The 20,955-nt window shown below is 37.3% G+C and overlaps 1 protein-coding gene across 1 annotated transcript in view; it reads right to left on the bottom strand.

Moving 5' to 3' along the window:
• Positions 1 to 289: 289 nt before the first annotated feature.
• Positions 290 to 20,955, bottom strand: part of LOC130835938 (ATP-binding cassette sub-family C member 4-like) — a 145,440-nt gene continuing 124,774 nt past the window's right edge. The window contains exons 28-31 of the mRNA XM_057707836.1: positions 13,687 to 13,859; positions 13,146 to 13,251; positions 8,438 to 8,572; positions 290 to 478 (exon numbers count right to left, since the gene is read on the bottom strand). Coding sequence (XP_057563819.1) covers positions 458 to 478; positions 8,438 to 8,572; positions 13,146 to 13,251; positions 13,687 to 13,859 — 435 coding nt within the window. The 3' untranslated portion in view covers positions 290 to 457. The remainder of the gene's footprint in view (positions 479 to 8,437; positions 8,573 to 13,145; positions 13,252 to 13,686; positions 13,860 to 20,955) is intronic.

Consider the following 20,955-nt stretch of genomic DNA (forward strand, 5'->3'; position numbering starts at 1 on the left):
CCTGATAGAACTGGAAAGTAATATGTAATTCTGGGAACAGTAAAAATCATCTGTGACAACTTTTCTTACCTTAGAAAATGTGTGATGGCTCTGGAGTCTCTTAAGGCACAAAACCTGGGAGACAGCTTTTATTTGTGGCCTGCACCTCCGATTTGGGTAAGGAAAAAAATTAGCACAACATGTAAACAAACATAATAAATCCTTTTGTAAGAGACTGAAATTGGCTGAAGTTGGAGACAAAAAATCCAAATAAACTAACATCTTGTAATGTGTAAATATTTATTGCTGGTTTAAAAAGTACAATACAGTTTTGCAGTGCAAAAACTACCGGAGAAATGTCTTCAGAATAGACAAGACCTCATGGTAGAATCACAGTGCTGACTCAAAAATTGTTAAGGCTGAGGGGCTGTCCACTGGGAGCGTTCATAACCACATGGTCACTGTGAGTAACATCTGGCTATTTTCTTTTGAAGTGCACCTAAGTGGAAAAAGACAAAAACAGCATGTTTAAAAGTTTTAAAGTTCACCTCCTAAGGCAACACATTTCTAGGTCCACTTCTTCATGTGACGCAAATCATATCACTATTGGAGGCACAATTTTAAAAAACTGGAGGTGTATTTATTCTATGGAGGAAGTAGTGCTATTAAAACTCCTCAATGGGGCTGGGCTCAACCAGTATATCCACTTGAGTTCTGATCATTCTGATTCATAGATATGCTTTATCACTACATTAAACTGATAAGCAAAATCATTTTACTGGCTCAAAACCTGAAGATAAATTAAGAACTGGGTGACAAAGAGGCTGGGAAATCTAGCATCTGCATGAGGCTTTCTCATTTTCATACATAAAATGAGCACAATAGATTTGGATGTTAATAGCAGGTTGTAATCCCTGTATTTTATAAACTCTGATTGACAAGCACTGAAATGCTGTGCATATGTATGAAATATCCTGGCAGTTAATTTGTTCGGCAAAACATTTATAGGGCCTATAGAAATGGGATCTATGGATAGTGGTCCACAGGAATGAAAAGAGAATCAAAAGCTTTAACAATGACTCAACCAAGCAACTTCTCTAAAATGGAAAATGATACCAAATAATAGGACAGTTCTTTGCCAGGCCTTTGACTTCTTGAATTCTACTAATTTGTAGCTCAACTGGAAGAAACATAGGCTTTCTGATAAATCTATAGTCAGACCATAAAGGAAATGAAATGCTGTCAAATTTCTCTGTTCCACAATCATCAGTTTTTAGTAGCTGTATCGTATCTTGGTTCTTTGACAGATGTGCACAACAAAATGAAATAACGTCAAGACTTGTGAGCTCTTATCTCTGAATGTGTTTCGTGAAAAAGGACTTTAAAAATAATTTTTCCTCCAAAGAAGAATGTGAAAAGTTTTGAGTCTTTAAAACAGAAAATGTGCCACCTATCTGAGGCTGACTCACGTCATAAGCTGCGTCAGTTAGACATATGATTCCAGTTCTATTTTATAAATCCTGGGTCCAAATACTTTTGTGCATGCTGTCAACAAAGTTAAGAGAGATAATGGACATCACATATGAAATAGAAAAGCTCTGAGACACCTATCTTCATATTAAGTGTACTTTCTTATTCTCCTGTTGCTTGCATACCTACTGCCCCCAAAACAGCTTGCGTATGAATTGCTATATATGAAAATGTCACTTAAGGAGAGAAATAAATGCCCCAAGAATTCTTGGACCCCACTGGGTGAAATCTGAGGCTATTTCCATTGTAATGGAAGTATTTAAAAATAAGGCCTTTGTGGGGGAAGCTAATTACATATCATCTCCCTCTTCCATGTTATTAACCTAGCCATATTTTGTGTGGTTATATATTTATGTGCTTTCTTGGTGAAACTAAAAACAGCTAAAAGAACAAAAGGAAATACATTGTTTTCTACTGCTTGACATTCCTCCCAGAATCACTTGGTTCCTTTCTCTATAACCCTTGTCAGTATAATTTTTCATGAAGAAAAATTTTTTAGCAACTTTTAACCAAAATGGCCTTTGCTTCATGGTCTGAAATACCTGAAACTGAATACAGCAAAGGATCTTCATATGTATAAAATCCTTGATTTGACCTTTCTTTCTCTCATCTGTTGCCATGGTGTAGACCACACTCTGGCTGACAGCACAAGTGAGAGAAGGCATCTTTTTCACAGGGTGGGGTATGAAGGGAGTTGAGATGACTAAACATTTGTCAGCAGAGTTCTCGTGGATGGACTGAGCCTGGGATGGAGAGGCCCAGCCTCACCTCTCCTGGGACCACTTCTGATCCTGGAAAAATCACTTAAGCTCTCTCTGTGCTGGCTGCCTCATTTGTGAAATGAGACAAGGACTTACCTCACGGGGACTAATTGATGGCTACAAAGTGTTAGGTGTGATTATGAGGCTGCTCAGAGATGTGAGTCATCCACAGAAAGTAGCAGTATCATCCAGCTTGAACAATGAAAACCAAATATCTGGGAGGCCCTTTTGTAAATCTTTTGATTTTATCTTTACAGAAGTCCAGAGTCAAAGTTGAGACACATTTAATCCAGTGAATATGGTAACCCAGTAGGCAGAAAAGTTGTTAAAAGATTACTTACAAGCACTTCCTATCCTGTGACTTCGAGAAGTTACATAGGCCCTTCTGTCTCATATTTTCTATTTGAGGGATAATAATGCTACCTTCGAACAGTTGGGAAGATCGAAAGAGACGATGCCAAAAATTCAGGCAAGCAGCACAGAAGACCAAGACCAGTGAGTATTGGGCTTCTTGGCCCTCTCCTTGTCTTGGTTTTATTCATTATAGTTCCTCCGGTGTAGGTTGAAACTAAGTCTGGTATTTAAACTCCAGCTTGTAAATAAAGCCACCGTCATGGAACTAGATCTTACTAAAAGCAACAGAGCAACAAAAGCTCTCCTGCATGGATAAAGGCCAGCACTCGATGGTTCAATATTATAGAACTCTGGATCAAGACTGTCCATTCATTCTCACTGAACTGCATGGCTCTAGTTCAGTCCCAGTAACCCTCAAACTCCTCATCTTTAAAGCAGGTCTGACTTTGTATACATACTGACAGGTGTATTATCAAAGTTAAGAGTGCTGCAGAGTTAGGATTTCCACTTTTAACTTAATGGAATAATGAATTTTCTCTCCCATTTTCTCTGGGCCATGAGGAGTGTCTCTGTTAAGCAGAGAGAATTCCCTTTAGTGAAATGACGCTTTAGCCAGAACTATCCTGCAAATAGATGGCATAGAAAAAACAGTTCAAAGGTGAGTAGTAGCAATAACAATAATAAAAAGTAGTATCTGTAAAATACACAAATAAAAACATGAAGAAAAGGAACAAGATAAGCGTATGATAGATGAAAAAATATAATGCAATACATTCAAAGAAAATATAGTAGATCAACCTGTGAACAGCAGACATCTGAGAGGAGAAGAAAACATGTCACAGCAATAGAAGATGATGGAACATGAGTTAATAGGGGCTGAAAGTGAAATGGAAGAGAAAAAACATTAAAGAAATGATCATTCTAAAAAGCAGCATAAAGAATATTAGTCACTGATGAAAAAAATATGAGACATAAAGGGTAGGACTAAGAATGCAAGGCAAATAATTGTAAATTAATAACAATTTAAAATGGATTAAGGAGATAACAGCTTTTTAAAATAGACAAAAGACCAAAATCATATACATTAAAGATATTTAAAGAGGAGAATCCAATCAAACAAAACACTTTCAAAGATACAATTCAAATAAACACTCAGAAATAAAAGACTTGAATCTAGAGACCAAGGGTACATGATATCCTAGGAAAACCTCATGACCATCAAAATAGAGAAAAAATCATTTGAGCATCCAGGAAGAAGATCAAGTTATTTCAAATTAGAGATGCAGTAGGTAAACATTTAATACAGTTGACCCTTGATCAGTGTGGGGGTTGGGGCACTGATCCTCTGGACAGTCAAAAATCTGTGTATGATAGTCACCCTCTGTATCCACAGATTCAACCATCTGTGGATGGTGTAGCCCTGCAGCACATATTTATTAAAAAAAAATCTCCATGTAAGTAGACCCATGCAGTTCAGAGCTGTGCTGTTCAGGGGTTAACTATACTTACAATAAGTCAGAGATTCTAACTCCAGTGGACCCTCCTTTAAGATGGTATGGAGCCTTGTTTTCAACCTTTTATTTGTACTTTCAGCCACAACAGTAAATACATTTAATTTTACACCCCAGTACAGATTTGCTATTTCTATATTCATCTATCCTAAAAGGATTTTCATAAAATATTTACTATTTCTAGGAAAGCTACATTGCTATTTTTCATCCATTCCATTCTTTTCTATTTCATTTCTTAAAACATGCTGGTAATGACTGACTAAATGGATTTCACAGCCCCACTAAGGACTCAACAGCCCCAAGTTTTAAAAATACTGTACCAAAGGACAAACTTTTAGCCAATTAAGAGATGGAAGAAGTATCATTCAGTACAAGTAAGTAAAATAATAGAGGTTTAATTATTTTTAAAGATTTTAAGGTAAACATTAGAAGAAAATCTAAACGACTAAAATTTGGTGGTAGAACTTAGAAAAGGTAAAAATGTTGTCAATGTTTATAATATGGAGTCAATAATAAGGAAATAAAGTATTCCTAGAAGAAATTAAAGCAACACACATAGAAAAAAACCAAAAATTACAGACTACAAATATTAAAATGTTTAAAAAAAAAGAACATTAAATGCTGAAAGCATAACAGAACTAAGATAAAACATATCTATAAGGGCTAAGATTAAATCTCAGCGCTAAACCTAACTACTTGCCATTGCAGGAGACACACCAACAATCTGATGTTAAAAGACAATCAAAGACATATCAGGCAAATGAAAACAAAGTGAAAACAGGGGACTCAATTTCACTTCTGAATCAGCTTGGATTCAGGGCCAGAAACATTAAATGAATCAAAGAAAAGCACTTTAAAATAGTAGAAAATATAATTCATAGTGAAAACATAAGTCATGAATATCTATGAACTGAAAAGTCAAAGCATCGAAATTATAAAAACAAAAGTGACAAGAACTACAAAGTGAAACTTGGTATGATATCAGACGAATTCACTTCTGTAAATCCAAGTCACATCAAATGGACCAAAATAAATATAGAAAGAAACCTAAATGATAAAGTTAATAAATCAATCTAATTAAAAATTAAACCCTGTACCTTAAAGAGACAATGGTCCATTTTTTTAAATGACCAAAGAATATTCACAAAAATTATCAACATGGGGACTTCCTAGGTGGCGCAGTGGTTAAAAAATCCGCCTGCCAGTGCAGGGGACACAGGTTCAATTCCTGCTCCAGGAAGGTCCCACATACTGCAGAGCAACTAAGCCCATGTGCCACAACTATGAGCCTGTGCTCTACAGCCTGTGAGCCACAACTGTTGAGCCTGTGTGTCGCAACTACTGAAGCCCACATGTCCTGGAGCCTGCACACCACAACTAGAGAGAGAAAGCCCATGCACTGCAACAAAGAGCCAGTGCACTGCAACTAAATATCCCATGTGCCTCAACTAAGACCCAATGCAGCCATAAAAATAAAATAATTAAAAATTAAAATATTTTTAAAATGTTAAAAATGAAAAAAAAAACAAAAAGTTGACAGTCTGACAGTTTATTTTCCTAACAGGACTGAGCATATGCAGAAATAATGTTAAGAAGATGATGAGAATCAGGATATGTATCTCATGTCTTTCCATGGAGGTGACCTAAGCCAGTGGTAGAACTGAAATCCAAGAGTGATATCCTACCACCCTGTGAACTTGGGTGACTGGCCCCACCTTGGCTGCCACGTGAAAGGAGCAATGTTCTCAGACTCAACACTGAACACAGTACCTAGGGCGGCACTCAGCCTCCTCCAGCAATTAACTCTGTGTGTTCCCTGGACCAGCTCTGTGACCTTGGGTGAGCCCTAGACCCAATCTCCTCATCCATGATGTGATATAAAAAAGGACTATTGGACTTCCTAGGTGGCGCAGTGGTAAAGAATCTGCCTGCCAATGCAGAGGACATGGGTTCGAGCCCTGTCCTGGGAAGATTCCACATGCCATGGAGCAACTAAGCCCATGTGCCACAACTATTGAAGCCCATGCGCCTAGAGCCGTGCTCCACAACAAGAGAAACCACTACAATGAGGAGCCTGCGCACCACAATGAAGAGTAGCCCACACTCGCAGCAACTAGAGAAAGCCCGTGTGTAGCAACAAAGACCCAATGCAGCCAATAAGTAAATAAAATAAATAAATTAAAAAAAAAAAAAAGGGACTGTTGTGAGGATTAAGTGAACCATACATGTGAGAGCTATGTAAAGTAAATTATAAAGGATTACACAAATGTAATTTACTATTAACATTGTTGAATTGGGTGCAATATTATTGAAACAGGAATCACAAGATTTTTTTCCTATGATCCATGTCTGCTTTTGTATGTATGTTACACTGCATTTAAAACATTTAAAACATTTAGTGAAAGGAAAGATTTCTAATTCTGTGTCTCCTGCAAACTAGTGTAACACTAGTTATATATGCAATAGGGCCACGTTCCTTTTAAGGGGCCTTAGTTTCCTCACCAGTAAAATGAGAGTGTTGAACCTTACTATGTTATGTTATCTGGACCAATCTAAACTTCTGTGATCTATTTCACATTACTCAATGTCTTGATAATATGTAATGATAACACACTTTCTAAATGATGACTTTGACACATAGGTGGGGACACACATCTCTTTGATGTGAAATGCCTAAGGTCAAAAGAACAAAAGGGATTGGGAGATTCACTGGCTGTTCTGTGACTAAGTTATACAGGGAATCACAAATGACTATCAGGTCCTAGGAGGGAAGCTCTGACTGGGAGACACTCTAGTAAATGAAAGTACTTTGTGAAGTTCAAGCATAAAAAAAATATAGCGCTCCAAGTGCAGCTTCTTTTTATTTACATACAATATAAGTAGTTGTGAAAAGTTCAGAATACAGACTTCATCATCTCTAAACCTAGGTTTGAACTTCAACTCTGCCAACTCTTCAGCTAGCTCTGTGACCCTGGGCAATTTCCTACCCTGTGAAGGTACTGGTCCTCATTTCTCCATTTCTAAGGAGGAGGAATGAGATTAAACAGTGACAGAGGGAACTTAGACTACATTTTAGATACATCTTTCTATAGAAGTACTTAGATACTGGGATGTTTTCTTTAAGAGATATTTTAAATATTACACAAGTAATTTTATTCAATTTACAATTCAATTTTTTCCCAGTGAAAATCTGGGAAATGCAGAAAAGCATGAAGAAGGAAAAATGCACCCACAATTTAACGCCCAGAGATACAGTTTCGATGGGAAGCCTCACCACATACAGGTGGAAGCCTCATCCCACCCCAAGCCCCACATCTCAAGGGGCAAGAATGCCAGATTTTCCTTTCCCCCTCCATCCTTCCATGAATCCCACTCCAGCCTTGTTCCAGAAAGAATTACAGGGGACTGCATGACAATGGCTAAGTCCCTTAAACCAGACCTCACTTACCACATTTGTACAACTAACTACAGGAGCGAGTCAAAAATTATCTGCACTCCAGTTATATTAAAACTTCTATAAATTCTACAGCCAGAGTGAGGATAATTTTTTTGTACATACTACCACCTTGCCTTTGTTAGAAAGATATCATGTAAACTGAATGTTACTCATCGAGCACCTTTCTCTCACTATGTACAGTGTTTAGTGCTTTCACACACATCTCTGTGAAAAGCACCACTCAGACTATAGAGTTAAGGTATTGTGAACTCTTGATTTATCGTGATGATAATTTTATCTTCTAGAAGGTTGAGTAAGCATAGTGGGGACAACTGGACCTAATTCTGAACAACAAAGAATTAGTGACAGTATCATGTAGGAATTTTCTTTACAAATTAGAAAACAGAAGTAACCTACATCTTTCCCTGGTAAATCTTTCTAGACTCAATAATATTCCACGTTCTTTTTCTCAAGCTCTCAACACATCCAGGATGTTGCTTGACAGCATGTGTATCACAAATGTGCTGAGCACTAATCAGTATGACATGTGAACGGTCTGCAAAATGAGAGTGTTCTGTGCTCCATGAAAACATGAAACTAGAGTCCAAATGTGTGCCAAGTTCAATCCGAAATCTGTCTCAGGTACACGTGCGTGCACATGTGAGCATCCCCTCCCCACCACTTCTGCAGATTCTCAGCAGACCCACCTTCAACCTGCAACCTGTTAAGACCCACTCACGAAGCTTAGTCTCTGGAGGCTTATGATAGAAAAGGGCACAGAGTGCTTGTTACCAGACCCTGGTGGGGATTGTGAGGATTGAACCCTGGAGACAAACTTTAATTACAACTCCCTGCAGCAGGCTCACCTGTTTTGCTCTTTCAGTGAGGGCAGTGGCCTTAGCCTTGCCCAGTTGTTGCACCATCTTATAAAATAGGCTCTCTCTATTTTGCAGAAGCACATAAGGCTCATCATATTCTTTCAGCCTTCCTGAATCCAAAACCTGTTAATCAGCAGAAAGAAATCCATTAGCACACAATGTTTCACAGTAACATATTATAACTTAGACATTTTATATTCTGCCAAGGGCATCTGGGGTTGTCATCATAGTGCTTTTATCTCTCAGACTGAGCTTTGAATGTTATTTATACAGATATTCAGAGTTGGGAAATTTCTTGATTCAAGGAAATCAAACTCAATTTATACAAAAAGTAGGTTGCTGTCATACAAACCAGATGATAGTGGCCTGGGAGCAAATTAATTGTCAAGTTGGTTTACAGAATCTGAGCAATACTGGAGAAAAAAGTAAATGCTTCTGAATTATGTCACCTGCTCAAAGGGGGCCAAGTCTTGTCAGTGAGGTTAACGTGTTTCTTAAAGTTGGCTTCGGGTGTAGTTTGTTATTCTGAGAGTGAAAGCTTGGCAAAAAGAGCTGATACATAAGCAGCTTTAGGGTAATTGCTCTGCACAGAAGAGATCTAGAAATCCAATTTTCTCTCTGAATACAACTAAAGAAGCAAGTAAGAAATCAAGCTCCAAATTCTAGTGATCACAGCCTGCACAGCCCATGGGGGCAGCCCAATCTGAACTGCTAAGGATCTGAGTCTCAGTTTTCATAAATTATCTTTCCTCGCTTCTTTTTCTTTCTTCAGCTGCCTTTCAGCCATTTTATTGCTCACTAATAAGTCCACTACTTGGAAACTGAAAGGGAGAGGAAGGGGCCCTTAACGCTGCCTTTCTACACACCAGCGGCTTTGGTTAGTGGTTTCGGAGGGAAGAAAGAGTCTGAAACAATTGGTGCAAATGACATACCTAGGAAAACAGTTCTGATGTTAAGTGGTACTTAGTTCTTCATTTAGGTCATATTTAAAGTAAATGTATCTCAAGAAAATATGCTGAAACTCTAAACAGGACACAGGTTGTTTTTTTCACATCTAGGTATTCCAGTTAATTCTACCCCATCGTATTTAATTGTAAACATTATTGTCTCATAAAAGTCATTTTCTTGTTAGTTTTTTGTTTACTGCTGTAAATCACTGTTAAGGGCAGCTCTCTCAGAGTTCAAAAATAATTGAGTCTGTCACATCCACATAGCAATTAAAATATCCTATAATTTGGCATGCCAATTTAGATGCCCTGAATGTGTAATTTTACTTAATCATAGCATTATAGAGCATAACCATTTCTCTTGACACTGAGGAAGAAAAAAAAGCAATCTTAAAATGTAAGTCTCATTCATGCTAAGGACCACATAAATAAGTAAACAATGAAGAAAGTTACATCTTGCAAAAGCAACAACTTTTAAAAATCACCACTTCAGAGTTGGTGGAAATGAGTTCTCTGACTATAAAGGTTTCATATTTTTTTAATGGAAGGAAAGTATTACTAACATTTGTCCTTATCCAGGTTTCTACCTTATTTATTCAAATTGGAATGAATGGCAAATCTTTCCATTTTCTCTCATGTTGTCTAAAACACCTGATGCCACTGAGATGAATAGTTCTCAGAAATGACCGATATCTAAAAAGGCAAAGCCAGAAAAAAGTTAATGCTCTCAAAAAGCAATAGGATTAACAATGTAAGTGGCAGAAAGATCATTTTGATCAAAATATAATATTTTGAGCCTTGTAAGTATTAGCAACTTGCAACAATAGATGTGTATTATATTTTACAAAGGGAGTTTTCAGTTTTTGGAGAGTGGGTATAGAACTGTGATAGTTTATTATAATGTATTTATTAGAATGTAAATTTTAACTTCTGTAAGATAAAAGTTTAAAAGTGTAAAATAAATTCCTCTTTAATACTCTTTTGATATGCATTAATATTAATAAATGTTGGAAAAGAGGAAGAAGAAAAGAGGCAGTCAGAGAGGAGGGAGAATTGAAAGGAGCTGGAGTGCAGTGTGGCTGTGACTCACATCAGGGGCTGTAAGAGCTTATACGGACACAGACTGAAAAAAGGCCAGGGATAGAGTTTTACCAACCTAACCTTTACATTTACTGGTTTGAGCAAATATTCTAGATATTTTGGAACAAATAAATATAAAGCAACTGCCAATTTTCTTTATGTACAGAAAAATAGGTATAGTTTTGAATTTTTATTTTAACATCCTTTAATCCTATAATTAAAAGTTTCCTTTAACCTCCAGCTGTGTCCCTGCTTTCTGTAACCAAGTTAAACTATAAACTAAAACACATTTTCAAGTTACAATCCCTCAACCCCAGGATCTCTCAAGGGATGCCAACCTCAAATTGCTTGTCACTCTGTATCAGGTTAAGGAAAAATACACTATATTGGATGAGTCAGTCAGTTACAAAGGCTCAATGGAGATGTGTTTCTCAGGCCTGTGTATCTGCAGATACTCCAGGTGGCTGTCCTAGACATAAAAATTAAATGGATTGACTGCAAGATAATTTGATTCATTTTCACTGGTAGGAAGCCATCAGTGATCACGGGGTGGCTGCAGGGAGAGGTGGGGGCAGGACAGGATGGAGGAGAAGCCTGACAAAAGGCCTGAAATAGGTAAATTTCACAGCATCATTCACTTACTGTAGAAGGAGGCGGCTTTGGGGGACAGTATGCAAAATACAGTGCTGAGAGATGAGAACAACAAAGTGACAGATAAGAGTGGAAATAAAAGGTTACTTTTCCAATTAGCACTCAAGAATATAAAATGAGGGACGAGGGATGTTCCATGCTAAATGACATCTCTGGATTCTAAGAGTCACTGTCCTGCAATCTTGGAATGTCTCCTGGCCCCTCACAAAAGTCTGCAGGAAAGGCCTGCTTCCTGCTGTGATGTTCTAGTTCAGATGACCAGACACACTGCTTGAAGCCTAGAGCATCCCTTTGGCTGGGGATGCCCCACTTCTGTCATCTGCCTCCCAAGAGCTCACTCCTGTACACGTCCAGCTCGGGGGAGTGAGGTTACAGGCACAGCTTCAGTGATGACAGTCTGGTATCTACTCAGTGCCCCCACTGATGATCCCATCTGACGATGCGTGTGAAGTAGGCTGGGAGGTGATATTCCAAAAACTGTCCAAGAAATCAAAAGAGACAGCTCCTTTACCATTGGACATAAGGAAGTGTGGGTATTACTGGCCATTTATTACTGAGTAGTACCTGTTTAGTATGGACGATCAAAATCACTGGTTAACTCCATTTGTTACCTCTTATGCATTATGCAGGCTTTCTTTATCTATTTATTTCATCTAATCAGCATCATTGGATACTGTGGAGTCTCCTGACAACAGTTAGCATCTATAAGGTGCGTGAAATCAGGTTATTGATACAGGCTGGGGGTTAGCCTGAAAATAACTTGCATTCCTTTGGGCTTATTTGCTGCCAAAGGTTTTTCCTTTGAGGGATGATTTCCTTGCCATTTTATAAAGCCACACTCGAAGATTTATTGAAACTGAGCAAGACAAAGAGAAAGGAGAAAAGGAAGGGAGGGAGATAGGGAGGAGATAAAGCTAAGGAAGGAAATATTAAATTACGAAGAAAGAAAGAGCCAATCAAACCTGGAAGGAAGATACTAGATTGATATCCAGAGTCCAAAGCTTGGAGCCTGCTGCATGTGCAATGCCTGGATCTGTTGTGTAAGAGACTTGCTAGTTGTTTATCTACAGACTCTCAGTCTCTCTCTGCCTTTCTTTCTACAGTTTATCTGTGATACAGAGGCTATGTCTCTGCAAGTCACATTTCAGAGGCTTTTTAGCCAACTGGCCGTTTGTGAGGTTCTGCCAGTAGGGGACACTAGAGGGAGACTGAAGGTGGGAAGCAGAGCAAATGGTCTGCCAGGTTTCTGCTACTTCTGCAGCATCACCGCAGCTCCCAGCTTCTCTTTGCACATGGAGAACTAGCCTCATCGTGCTCCCTCACAAATATGACCAGCAACTGGGCAGTGACCTCTGCTTGGAAATCTGAGCACTGGCTCTTAGGACCTATTCTTTGAGTTCTTAGGTCTGGAGATCTGTCCTGGGGCACAGTGGATGCTTCCTAAAATTATTACCCCAGTGTTTCATTTTTCCAGCCCTCTAATTCCTATGTAACAAGTTTCCTTTATTAAATCCTTTCTGTTGAAAAACTTTCTCACTAGGCCCTTTCTCCTCATAGACTCCCCCTTGGACTGCACATACTGTGAATGTCCTAACAGCTGGGAAATTCTGCAACCTCACCTAACAACCTCCTGGCAATCTAATGAAATGCTATTAGCATGTTTTGATTAAGGAATCCAAAAATGCTAAAAGAACTGTGACACAGTGAAAATGACTGTGTTCCACCACTCTGAAATATGAAGCCATGTTGTGAATTTGGAGTATTTCATGGTTGGCCATCTTAAAGAAAAACAGCAATTCAAATAAACTTTTAATATGAAAATAAGGAATTACTGGATATATTATTCAACAGCACATTCTGCAAGTATAGTTAAGTACTTGAGTTATTGTCAGGGATGAAGGGAAAAATTAAGAGAAAATTAACTTACTGGAAGTTCCAATCAAGTTCTATAAGGAAGGGTAAACTTAAAAATAGAAGATAAAAGGAAAAAACTGAAATTCCACAGGTGAGAGTCTTACCATTATCCTGTTGCTGTCAATAACAGTGCTCAACCTGTGTGTGATGGTCAGCACAGTGCACTGGGCAAATTTCTCACGGATTTTTTTTTGTATTAACTCATCAGTTCTGAAATCAAAGTAGTTGAATTTAGTTCAGTAAAGACAGGAAAAGCAGACTTAAGACTTAAAAATATCACATGATATTTTTATGTTGTTAAAAATCAATCCTTTAAGACACTATCTTCTTCCTGAAAAACTAAGTATAAAAAGTCTACTTAGAAATTTACTATTTTTCATAAAACAGTGGAAAATCGTCTTCCCTCAAAATTGCTTGAAACTATCAGGAGCTGAATTTAGGAATCTAGCTCTCTCAGGATGCCTAATAGTTTTAATACCATATAACATGTTTTCCTTTCTTCTGTGTTTTCTGGAATTAATGTTATCAAGAGATATCTCTGGGGCAAAGAGAGCACTTAGAAATTTTCTCAGCATCACTAAATATTTTACCATTTACCACATTTAAAATTCAGATTCCAGGTTTCATGGACCTCAGCTTTCATACCTTGGATCCACATGTGCTGTTGCTTTGTCAATAATCAATATCTGATTTTTCCTGAGAATAGCCCTGGCAAGGCACACCAGTTGTCTCTGTCCAACACTTAAATTTGATCCTGATTCTGCTAACTCAGTATCCATTTCACCAGGAAGATCTTCAATGACTTCTTTAAGTTGTACCTGAGGATACAGAATGAAGAATGACATTTTCCTAAACAAACTCTACTGAATTAGACAAACCTCTTAGACATTGAGCTTTCAAGTCCTCAGGACTTCTTGTGTATCTTAACATCTATAGCCAGGGGATGGGGAGCGCTCCCTCCAATCAGTGTTCACTGAGAAAGATGGTGTAGTCAACTCAGGACAGAAAGATCCCCCATTCTTACTTAAGAATTAGTTAAGGAAGTCTCTCAAAAGGAAGCTGTTTCTTTCTGTGTGATTTGAACAGAAAAGTTAAAAAAAAAACAAAACAAAAAACCTCTACAGCTGAGTCAAATTTCCCAAAGTATGTTTTGCAAAGGACTTGGTATATTAAAGGGAAAATTTCTTTAAAAAATTATTGCAGGAAGTATGGTTCTCTAAATATATAAATCATATCAGCACTTTACCATTTTGGAAGGTTCAGATGTTTAAAATATATATAAATTCAAACAATGGCAAACTACACCTCACACATCAGTATACCTGAAGCTATCTTGGTGGTGGTTCTTTCCCATGTCTAACCCCATAATTACTAGTCAAGTGCATTTTCTTCAGTGTCACAACTTAAAAAATTTTTTTCTTGAACTATAGTTGATTTACAATATTGTTTACATTCAGGTGTACAGTAAAGTGAATCAGTTACATATTTTTTTCTTCAGATTATTTTCCATTGTAGCTTATTACAAGATACTGAATATAGTTCCGTGTGCTACACAGTAAATCCTTGTTGCTCCTCTATTTTATGTATGGTAGTTTGTATTTGTCAATTCCATACTCCAAATTTTTCCCACCCCTCCCTCCCTTTCCCTTTGCTAATCATAAGTTTGTTTTCTATGTCTGTGAGTCTGTTTCTGTTTTGTGTAGATTCATTTGTATTTTTTAGATTCCACATATAAGCGATATCATATGACATTTGTCTTTGACTGACTTCACTTAGTATGGTATTGTCTAGGTCCATGTGTGTTGCTGCAAATGGCAATATTCCATTCTTTTTAATGGCTAAGTAAAAGTAATATTCCAGTGTATGTACACACACATACATATACATACACATACCACATCTTCTTAAACCAATTATCTATTGATGGGCACTTGGGTTGTTTCCATATCTTGGCTATTGTGAATAGTGCTGCTATGAACATTGGGGTACATGTATCTTCAAATTAGGGTTTCATTTTTTTCCAGACATTTACCCACTGAGTGGAATTGCTGGATTATACAGTAGTTTTAGCTTTTTAAGTAACCTACATAATGTTTTCCATAGTGGCTGTGCCAATTTACATTCTCACCAACAGTGTAGGAAGCTTCCCTTTTTTCCATACCCTCTCCAACATTTATTATTTATAGAATTTTTGATGATAGCCATTCTGACCAATGTACGGTGGTACCTCACTGTGGTTTTGATTTGCATTCCTCTAATAATTATTGATGTTGAGCATTTTTTCACGTGCCTGTTGGCCATCTGTATGTCGTCTTTGGAGAGTGTCATAAATGTTTTGCAGTGAATGAAAACTCAGGAAAAACAGGACACAACATAGCATGTTATTTCCCCCAGACTATGGAGATAGATGGTGTTTATATTTATCTTTGTAAAATCATAATCATAAGATTAAAAAAAACTTAACTGCCAAAGACAATTGAAACTATTAAACATCGCGTGGTACAGGTCAGTTCAATGAATATTTGCTTTGGAGAAATATTGCATAACAAGAACCAATGTCATCTGATAGAACAAACTCATAAATGTAGCAAATCTTTAAAAACATTCCAGTGCTGTTTAAAAACCCAGTTTAAGTCTCTATGCCTTTCAACTTAAAACTATAAATCAGGGCTTCCTAGGTGGTGCAGCAGTTAAGAATCCACCTGCCAATGCAGAGGTCATGGGTTTGATCCCAGCTCCAGGAAGATCCCACATGCCGCAGAGCAACTAAGCCCGTGTGCCCGAAAAAAAAAAAACAAAAACTATAAATCAGTTACTCAGCTGCAATTGTTGTAAAACTGAATCACACCTGCAATCTTTTAGATTCTCTCTATGCCAAAACTCCTAACCCTACAGTCACTGTAAATACCAAACAATCACTGTAAATACCAAACACATACAGATTATTCCAATAGTACTAAAATCTATTTTTGAATGTGACACAAAAGTATTAATGTAACAGTTTGATTTAGTTACTTACCTCTGTATTTGATTCTAAACCTTCCTAGGGTTAAAAAGATTCACGAAAGAAAAATTTTACCATGACAAGCAAATGAGAGTTATTACCCCAGTCAAATTGGGAAAGAGATATCAGCAGAATAAAGTTACTTATGGGGCAGAGAGCCTTTTCCAGACACTAGATCTGATTCTCCTGGAGTCACTCAGCAACACACTCAGTGTTTTAATAGTCACTAAAAAACAGGGACTCTGAGTCTGTGTCCCTTGGAAGGGATTGATCTATTCTGAGTTTAAGATATGCCATTACTTAACCCCTACTGTTTGATATGAAGTCTGCAGCCGCCCACCTGCTTTGCTTCACAATCTGGTTACATCCAATAATTCTGTTTCCTACTGGATTTTACTCTGAATTCTTTAGAGATCCTCTCTTATGTTCGGACCACCCCTTGACAGCTATTTAATGACACCCTGTTGAATTCAGTATATGCTTCCCGTTTGATTCAAACTCCCAGGACTGAAGTCATCCTTACTACAATAGAGAATATTATAGAAACATCTGTCACCCAGCTTCATCAAATCTTAACATTTTGTGGTGTTTACCTCAGGTTTTAAAAAACATTAAAACATTTCTGATGCAGTTGAAGCCTCCTGACCTCACTTTCTTCCTCCCCAGAAGAACACTTTCCTGAATTTTGCATTTCTGATTTCCAAGCATCTTTTGATTCTGTCATAACATGAATGAACCAATCAATCGTATTGTTTTGCATGTTCTCAAATTTTATGTAAATATTATTTTGCAGCTCAGTCTGCAACTTTCTTGTTAACCACCATTATGTTTTTGAGAATGACTGATGTTGATACATGTAGCTTCAGTTAATTCAACTGCTGTATAATAGGAATTAATTCAATATATTATAGTTTATTTTTTTGTTCATTTGGTTGATGGAAATTTCTTCCCCATTTTTTTGCTATTATAAACATGTTGCAATTAATATTTTTATATGTCTGTGTGTGCACATATGTATGTGACAGTTTCCTTAAAATATATATCTACAGTGGAATTTCTGGGTAGAAGAAATTCTACATTCTTAATTATTTTCAAATTGTTCTCTAACCGTATGTAAGAGTTCCCATCTCTCCATTATTCTTGTCAACACTTATTTGCAAACCTTTGCAATATGATGAATGTGAAATAATTTTCATGACTGTTCTGGTTTTAATTCCTTTGTTATTGGTGAGATTAAGCATTTCTCTTCTGTCTATTGACTCTTTTTCCTCTTCTCTAACTTGCCTGCTCATATGTTTTACCCATTTTTCTACTGTCATTTTTTCCCCTTAAAAATTGATTTGTATCCTCTTTAAGGAAAAAGAAAAAAAGAACCAAAGTCAGAAATTGTATAACAAGAACCTGGTGGCACAGTGGTTAAAAACCTGCCTGCCAGGGGCTTCCTAGGTGACACAGTGGTTGAGAATCCACCTGCCAATGCAGGGGACAGGGGTTCGATCCCTGCTCCAGGAAGATCCCACATGCCGCGGAGCAACTAAGCCCATGTGCCACAACTATTGAGCCCACATGCTGCAACTACTGAAGCCCACGCACCTAGAGCCTGTGCTCTGCAACAAGAGAATCCGTGGCAATGAGGAGCCTGCACACCACAACAAAGAGTAGCCCCCACTCATCGCAACTAAAAAGAAAGCCTGCGCACAGCAAAAAAGACCCAACACAGCCAATAAAATAAATAATGTCACTGTGAAAGATATATATTCTTTATAACAACTGGCTCCAAGATATCATAACATCCTACTTTAAACTATGGAAACCTTTTAAAAAGTTATAATTTAAGGAAAACAGAGCAAAAAATACTATTGAAAATTACACACCTCAGTATAGAATACTTCAGATCATTTTTTGAGCTTGGGAAAATAATAAACTACAGCAAAACTGAAAATAATAAGATGAACTTATTATCTTATTAGACACTCCATTTCTATAATTATAAACATTTTCAAATAACCTACTGTGTGTACTGTCTCGACCAACCAGGTGCCAGCACCCCTCAGAGGAGGTCAATATAGATGTCAGATAGTTTCCACATTTTGTGGAACCTTCCTACTTTTCAAAAAGAAAGGCTGCTGTGGGCTGGAAAGAGACACTGAAATGCAATCAACAGATGGGGAAGAGCTTTTCCTAGAGCAGAGCCAACAATAAATGAAGTAAAGGGAGAGCCCATTCACCTAAATACAAGGCCCAGGGAAATGGAAATTTGACCTCTCACCAAAGCAAGGACTGAATCACGTGGTCCCTGTTGCCCAGGCTGCTGATGCCCAGATTTCTGTATCTTGGTTTCCTGTATGAAGAGACACACTTGTGTCCTAACAGAGATACAGTCAGTGTTGAACATAACTGGGTAATTTCTTCATAGTTTTGACATGACGCTCTTAATTATATATCCCAGTATCTAAGATGTTTTCTTTCTGTTTTGTTTTTTAAAAAAGCAACACGCTGCTGATTCATTTCCAGAGTTTTATCTACTATGATCCTTGAACCTTCAAGGGATCATGTTATATTCGTAGAGCAGCCCTTGCTTTTTTAGGTGCCCCAATCAGCACTAACTTCTTATGAACATTCTTCAGTTTACAGTAAGCTATTTTTCAGTAATATAAAACCATAGTTTCAGCATATTTTGAAAAATAAGATGAGATGGGCAGCATCCCTAGAACTGTCTCCCTTGTGAATGTCCATCTCTGCCAAGCGAGAAAGAGGAAGAACTAAGAGGACATAAGAAAAATTTTAAAGCATCTTTTCCTTCTAATTGAAGTTCTTAAAGAGAAAACAGTGCTGTCTTCTTACTCTTAGACCAACTATATGAACTTGGGTTGACAGTCCCAGTTTGGCTTTATTTATAAAACAATGACTGGGGTTTTTAGTCTACTTAGAAACTGACTTCACTGCATTAGTGATACCTCTTAGACTGAGCAATCATCCCATCATTCTGTTTCTCTAGGAATTCTTTCTTTATGACATTTGTATGTTTTTCAATGAAAGATTTGATACATTTTCTAAAAATACCAAATCTTTCACTGAAAAGCACATAAAATTCTTAGAGAAACAAGTCCTAGAGAAATACAATGATGAGGTGATTTCTCACTAAGAGATACCACTAAAGTAACAGGGTCAATCCCAGAAGCAACACATGGAACTCATATACTTCACTCTGTGAAATAAACTCCCAGTTTATTTCTAAAGTTCCAAATGTAGCTTAAATGAAGGTAGATCTTAGTATATCTACCACTTCCATCACCTCATCCTTTTTAGAATTGAGAGGCTACTAAATTTTATTTTAATTTTGGCTCCTACAGATGAATTAAGTATATGTTAAGGCCAAGTTCTAAGATAGCTTTTAACAGGATTTGTCACCAAGTTAACATTTCTTCACTTTCCATGGAATAAAGTGTTCAAAAATTCTAGAGTAGTTTTTCTACCTCAGAATCTGTGAAGAGAGATCGTGAGCTCAGAAACAAATAGGAAAATACAAGTATTTCCAGTTTAAGATGTGTCCCAATTTCACCATTAAATCTGTCCTATGAGTTTGAGAGCAGTGGATCATCCTATCCTTATTTACACTTGGTGCTTAACTGCTCTCCCCACCTCTTCTCTTCTGGAATTCACTGTAGAAATCAGAGTGATTTCTTAAATGAAATCAGAGATCCACTGCTTTTCAAATAGGAGAAGGTGAGGCAATCAACCTGATTTAGGAAAATAAAATCCCCACAGTTGCTGGAAAGCAGGGTGGGTGTGTAAAGACTCAGTACCGACATGCCTTCAGAAACCAGCATCACTGGCAAGAAATTGTTGGGCCTCCAAATCTGCCTGCTCACAGTCAAAGGTCATCTATAAATTACACATTTCAGAGCTATCCCTGGAAGGGTGACAGTAAATGACAAAACAGACTAATTGAAAACAACAATGTGAACAACTGGTCATGGGATTTGTGCAGTTTTCTTTTTTTAATGAAATATGCCACAATTCTCTGAAATGAAGAGATCAAGCAAACATTCAGTAGCTATTGATTAAGCACATACTTTTTAAAGGCAAAAGACCGAGCAAGGTCTTCTCTATGAAAGCTTAGAAGTCTGTCTACGGTTTAGAAGTTAGAGTTCTAAATCATAGACAGACCAGTACCTTCTAATCAATTTGCAAAGCTAGGGCGAATACACAGAATAATTGGTATTAATATTAGTACTAAAATATACAAACCATCAGCACCTTAAGAGTCAAAATCCCTCTCATGCAAGGATGAGGAGATTCAAAGAAGTGGTTCAAAGGGAAACACTACACAAATAATAGAAAATCCTGTAGAAATGAACTTACCAGTACTTACCAGTATAAAAATTTAGCAACAGCTCCAAGGTTCTGTTACCAGAATACACTCTGCAGCATTAAAATGACATGATTGCCAACATACAATTAGCACATTCCACCTGTATAATATACCTTCATAAACTTTTTCTTACAAAACTTCACAACATTTTATTGGTATGATCTTATTTCTCTCTCAGTTAATAATGAAAAACTAGTATTGTCTCCACTTAGTAGATGCTCTCTAAGACCATTCCCTAAAATGAATGTTGCAGGGTAATTAGGGTAATTAATTCACTAGGTCACAAGTAGAATTTGAATCCATAATTTTAACTTCTAGTTTAGTGCTCTGCTAAGGACAAGAAAGATAATGTGTCTCGTTGCTTTAGGTTCTAGGGAAAAAGCTAAAATGGAAACATGAGGCATCACATTCTTGGTTTTCATCCCCATCAATATACATATTTGAAGTGCATCCATGTTACCAGTGTTCTCCTAGGAGGGAACCAAAGTCAGTTAAACTGATAAGCTCCCCTTAGTTACCTGCAATGCTGCAAATG

This window comes from Hippopotamus amphibius, chromosome 14 (genome assembly GCF_030028045.1).
Source record: "Hippopotamus amphibius kiboko isolate mHipAmp2 chromosome 14, mHipAmp2.hap2, whole genome shotgun sequence".
Classification (NCBI taxonomy): domain Eukaryota; kingdom Metazoa; phylum Chordata; class Mammalia; order Artiodactyla; family Hippopotamidae; genus Hippopotamus; species Hippopotamus amphibius.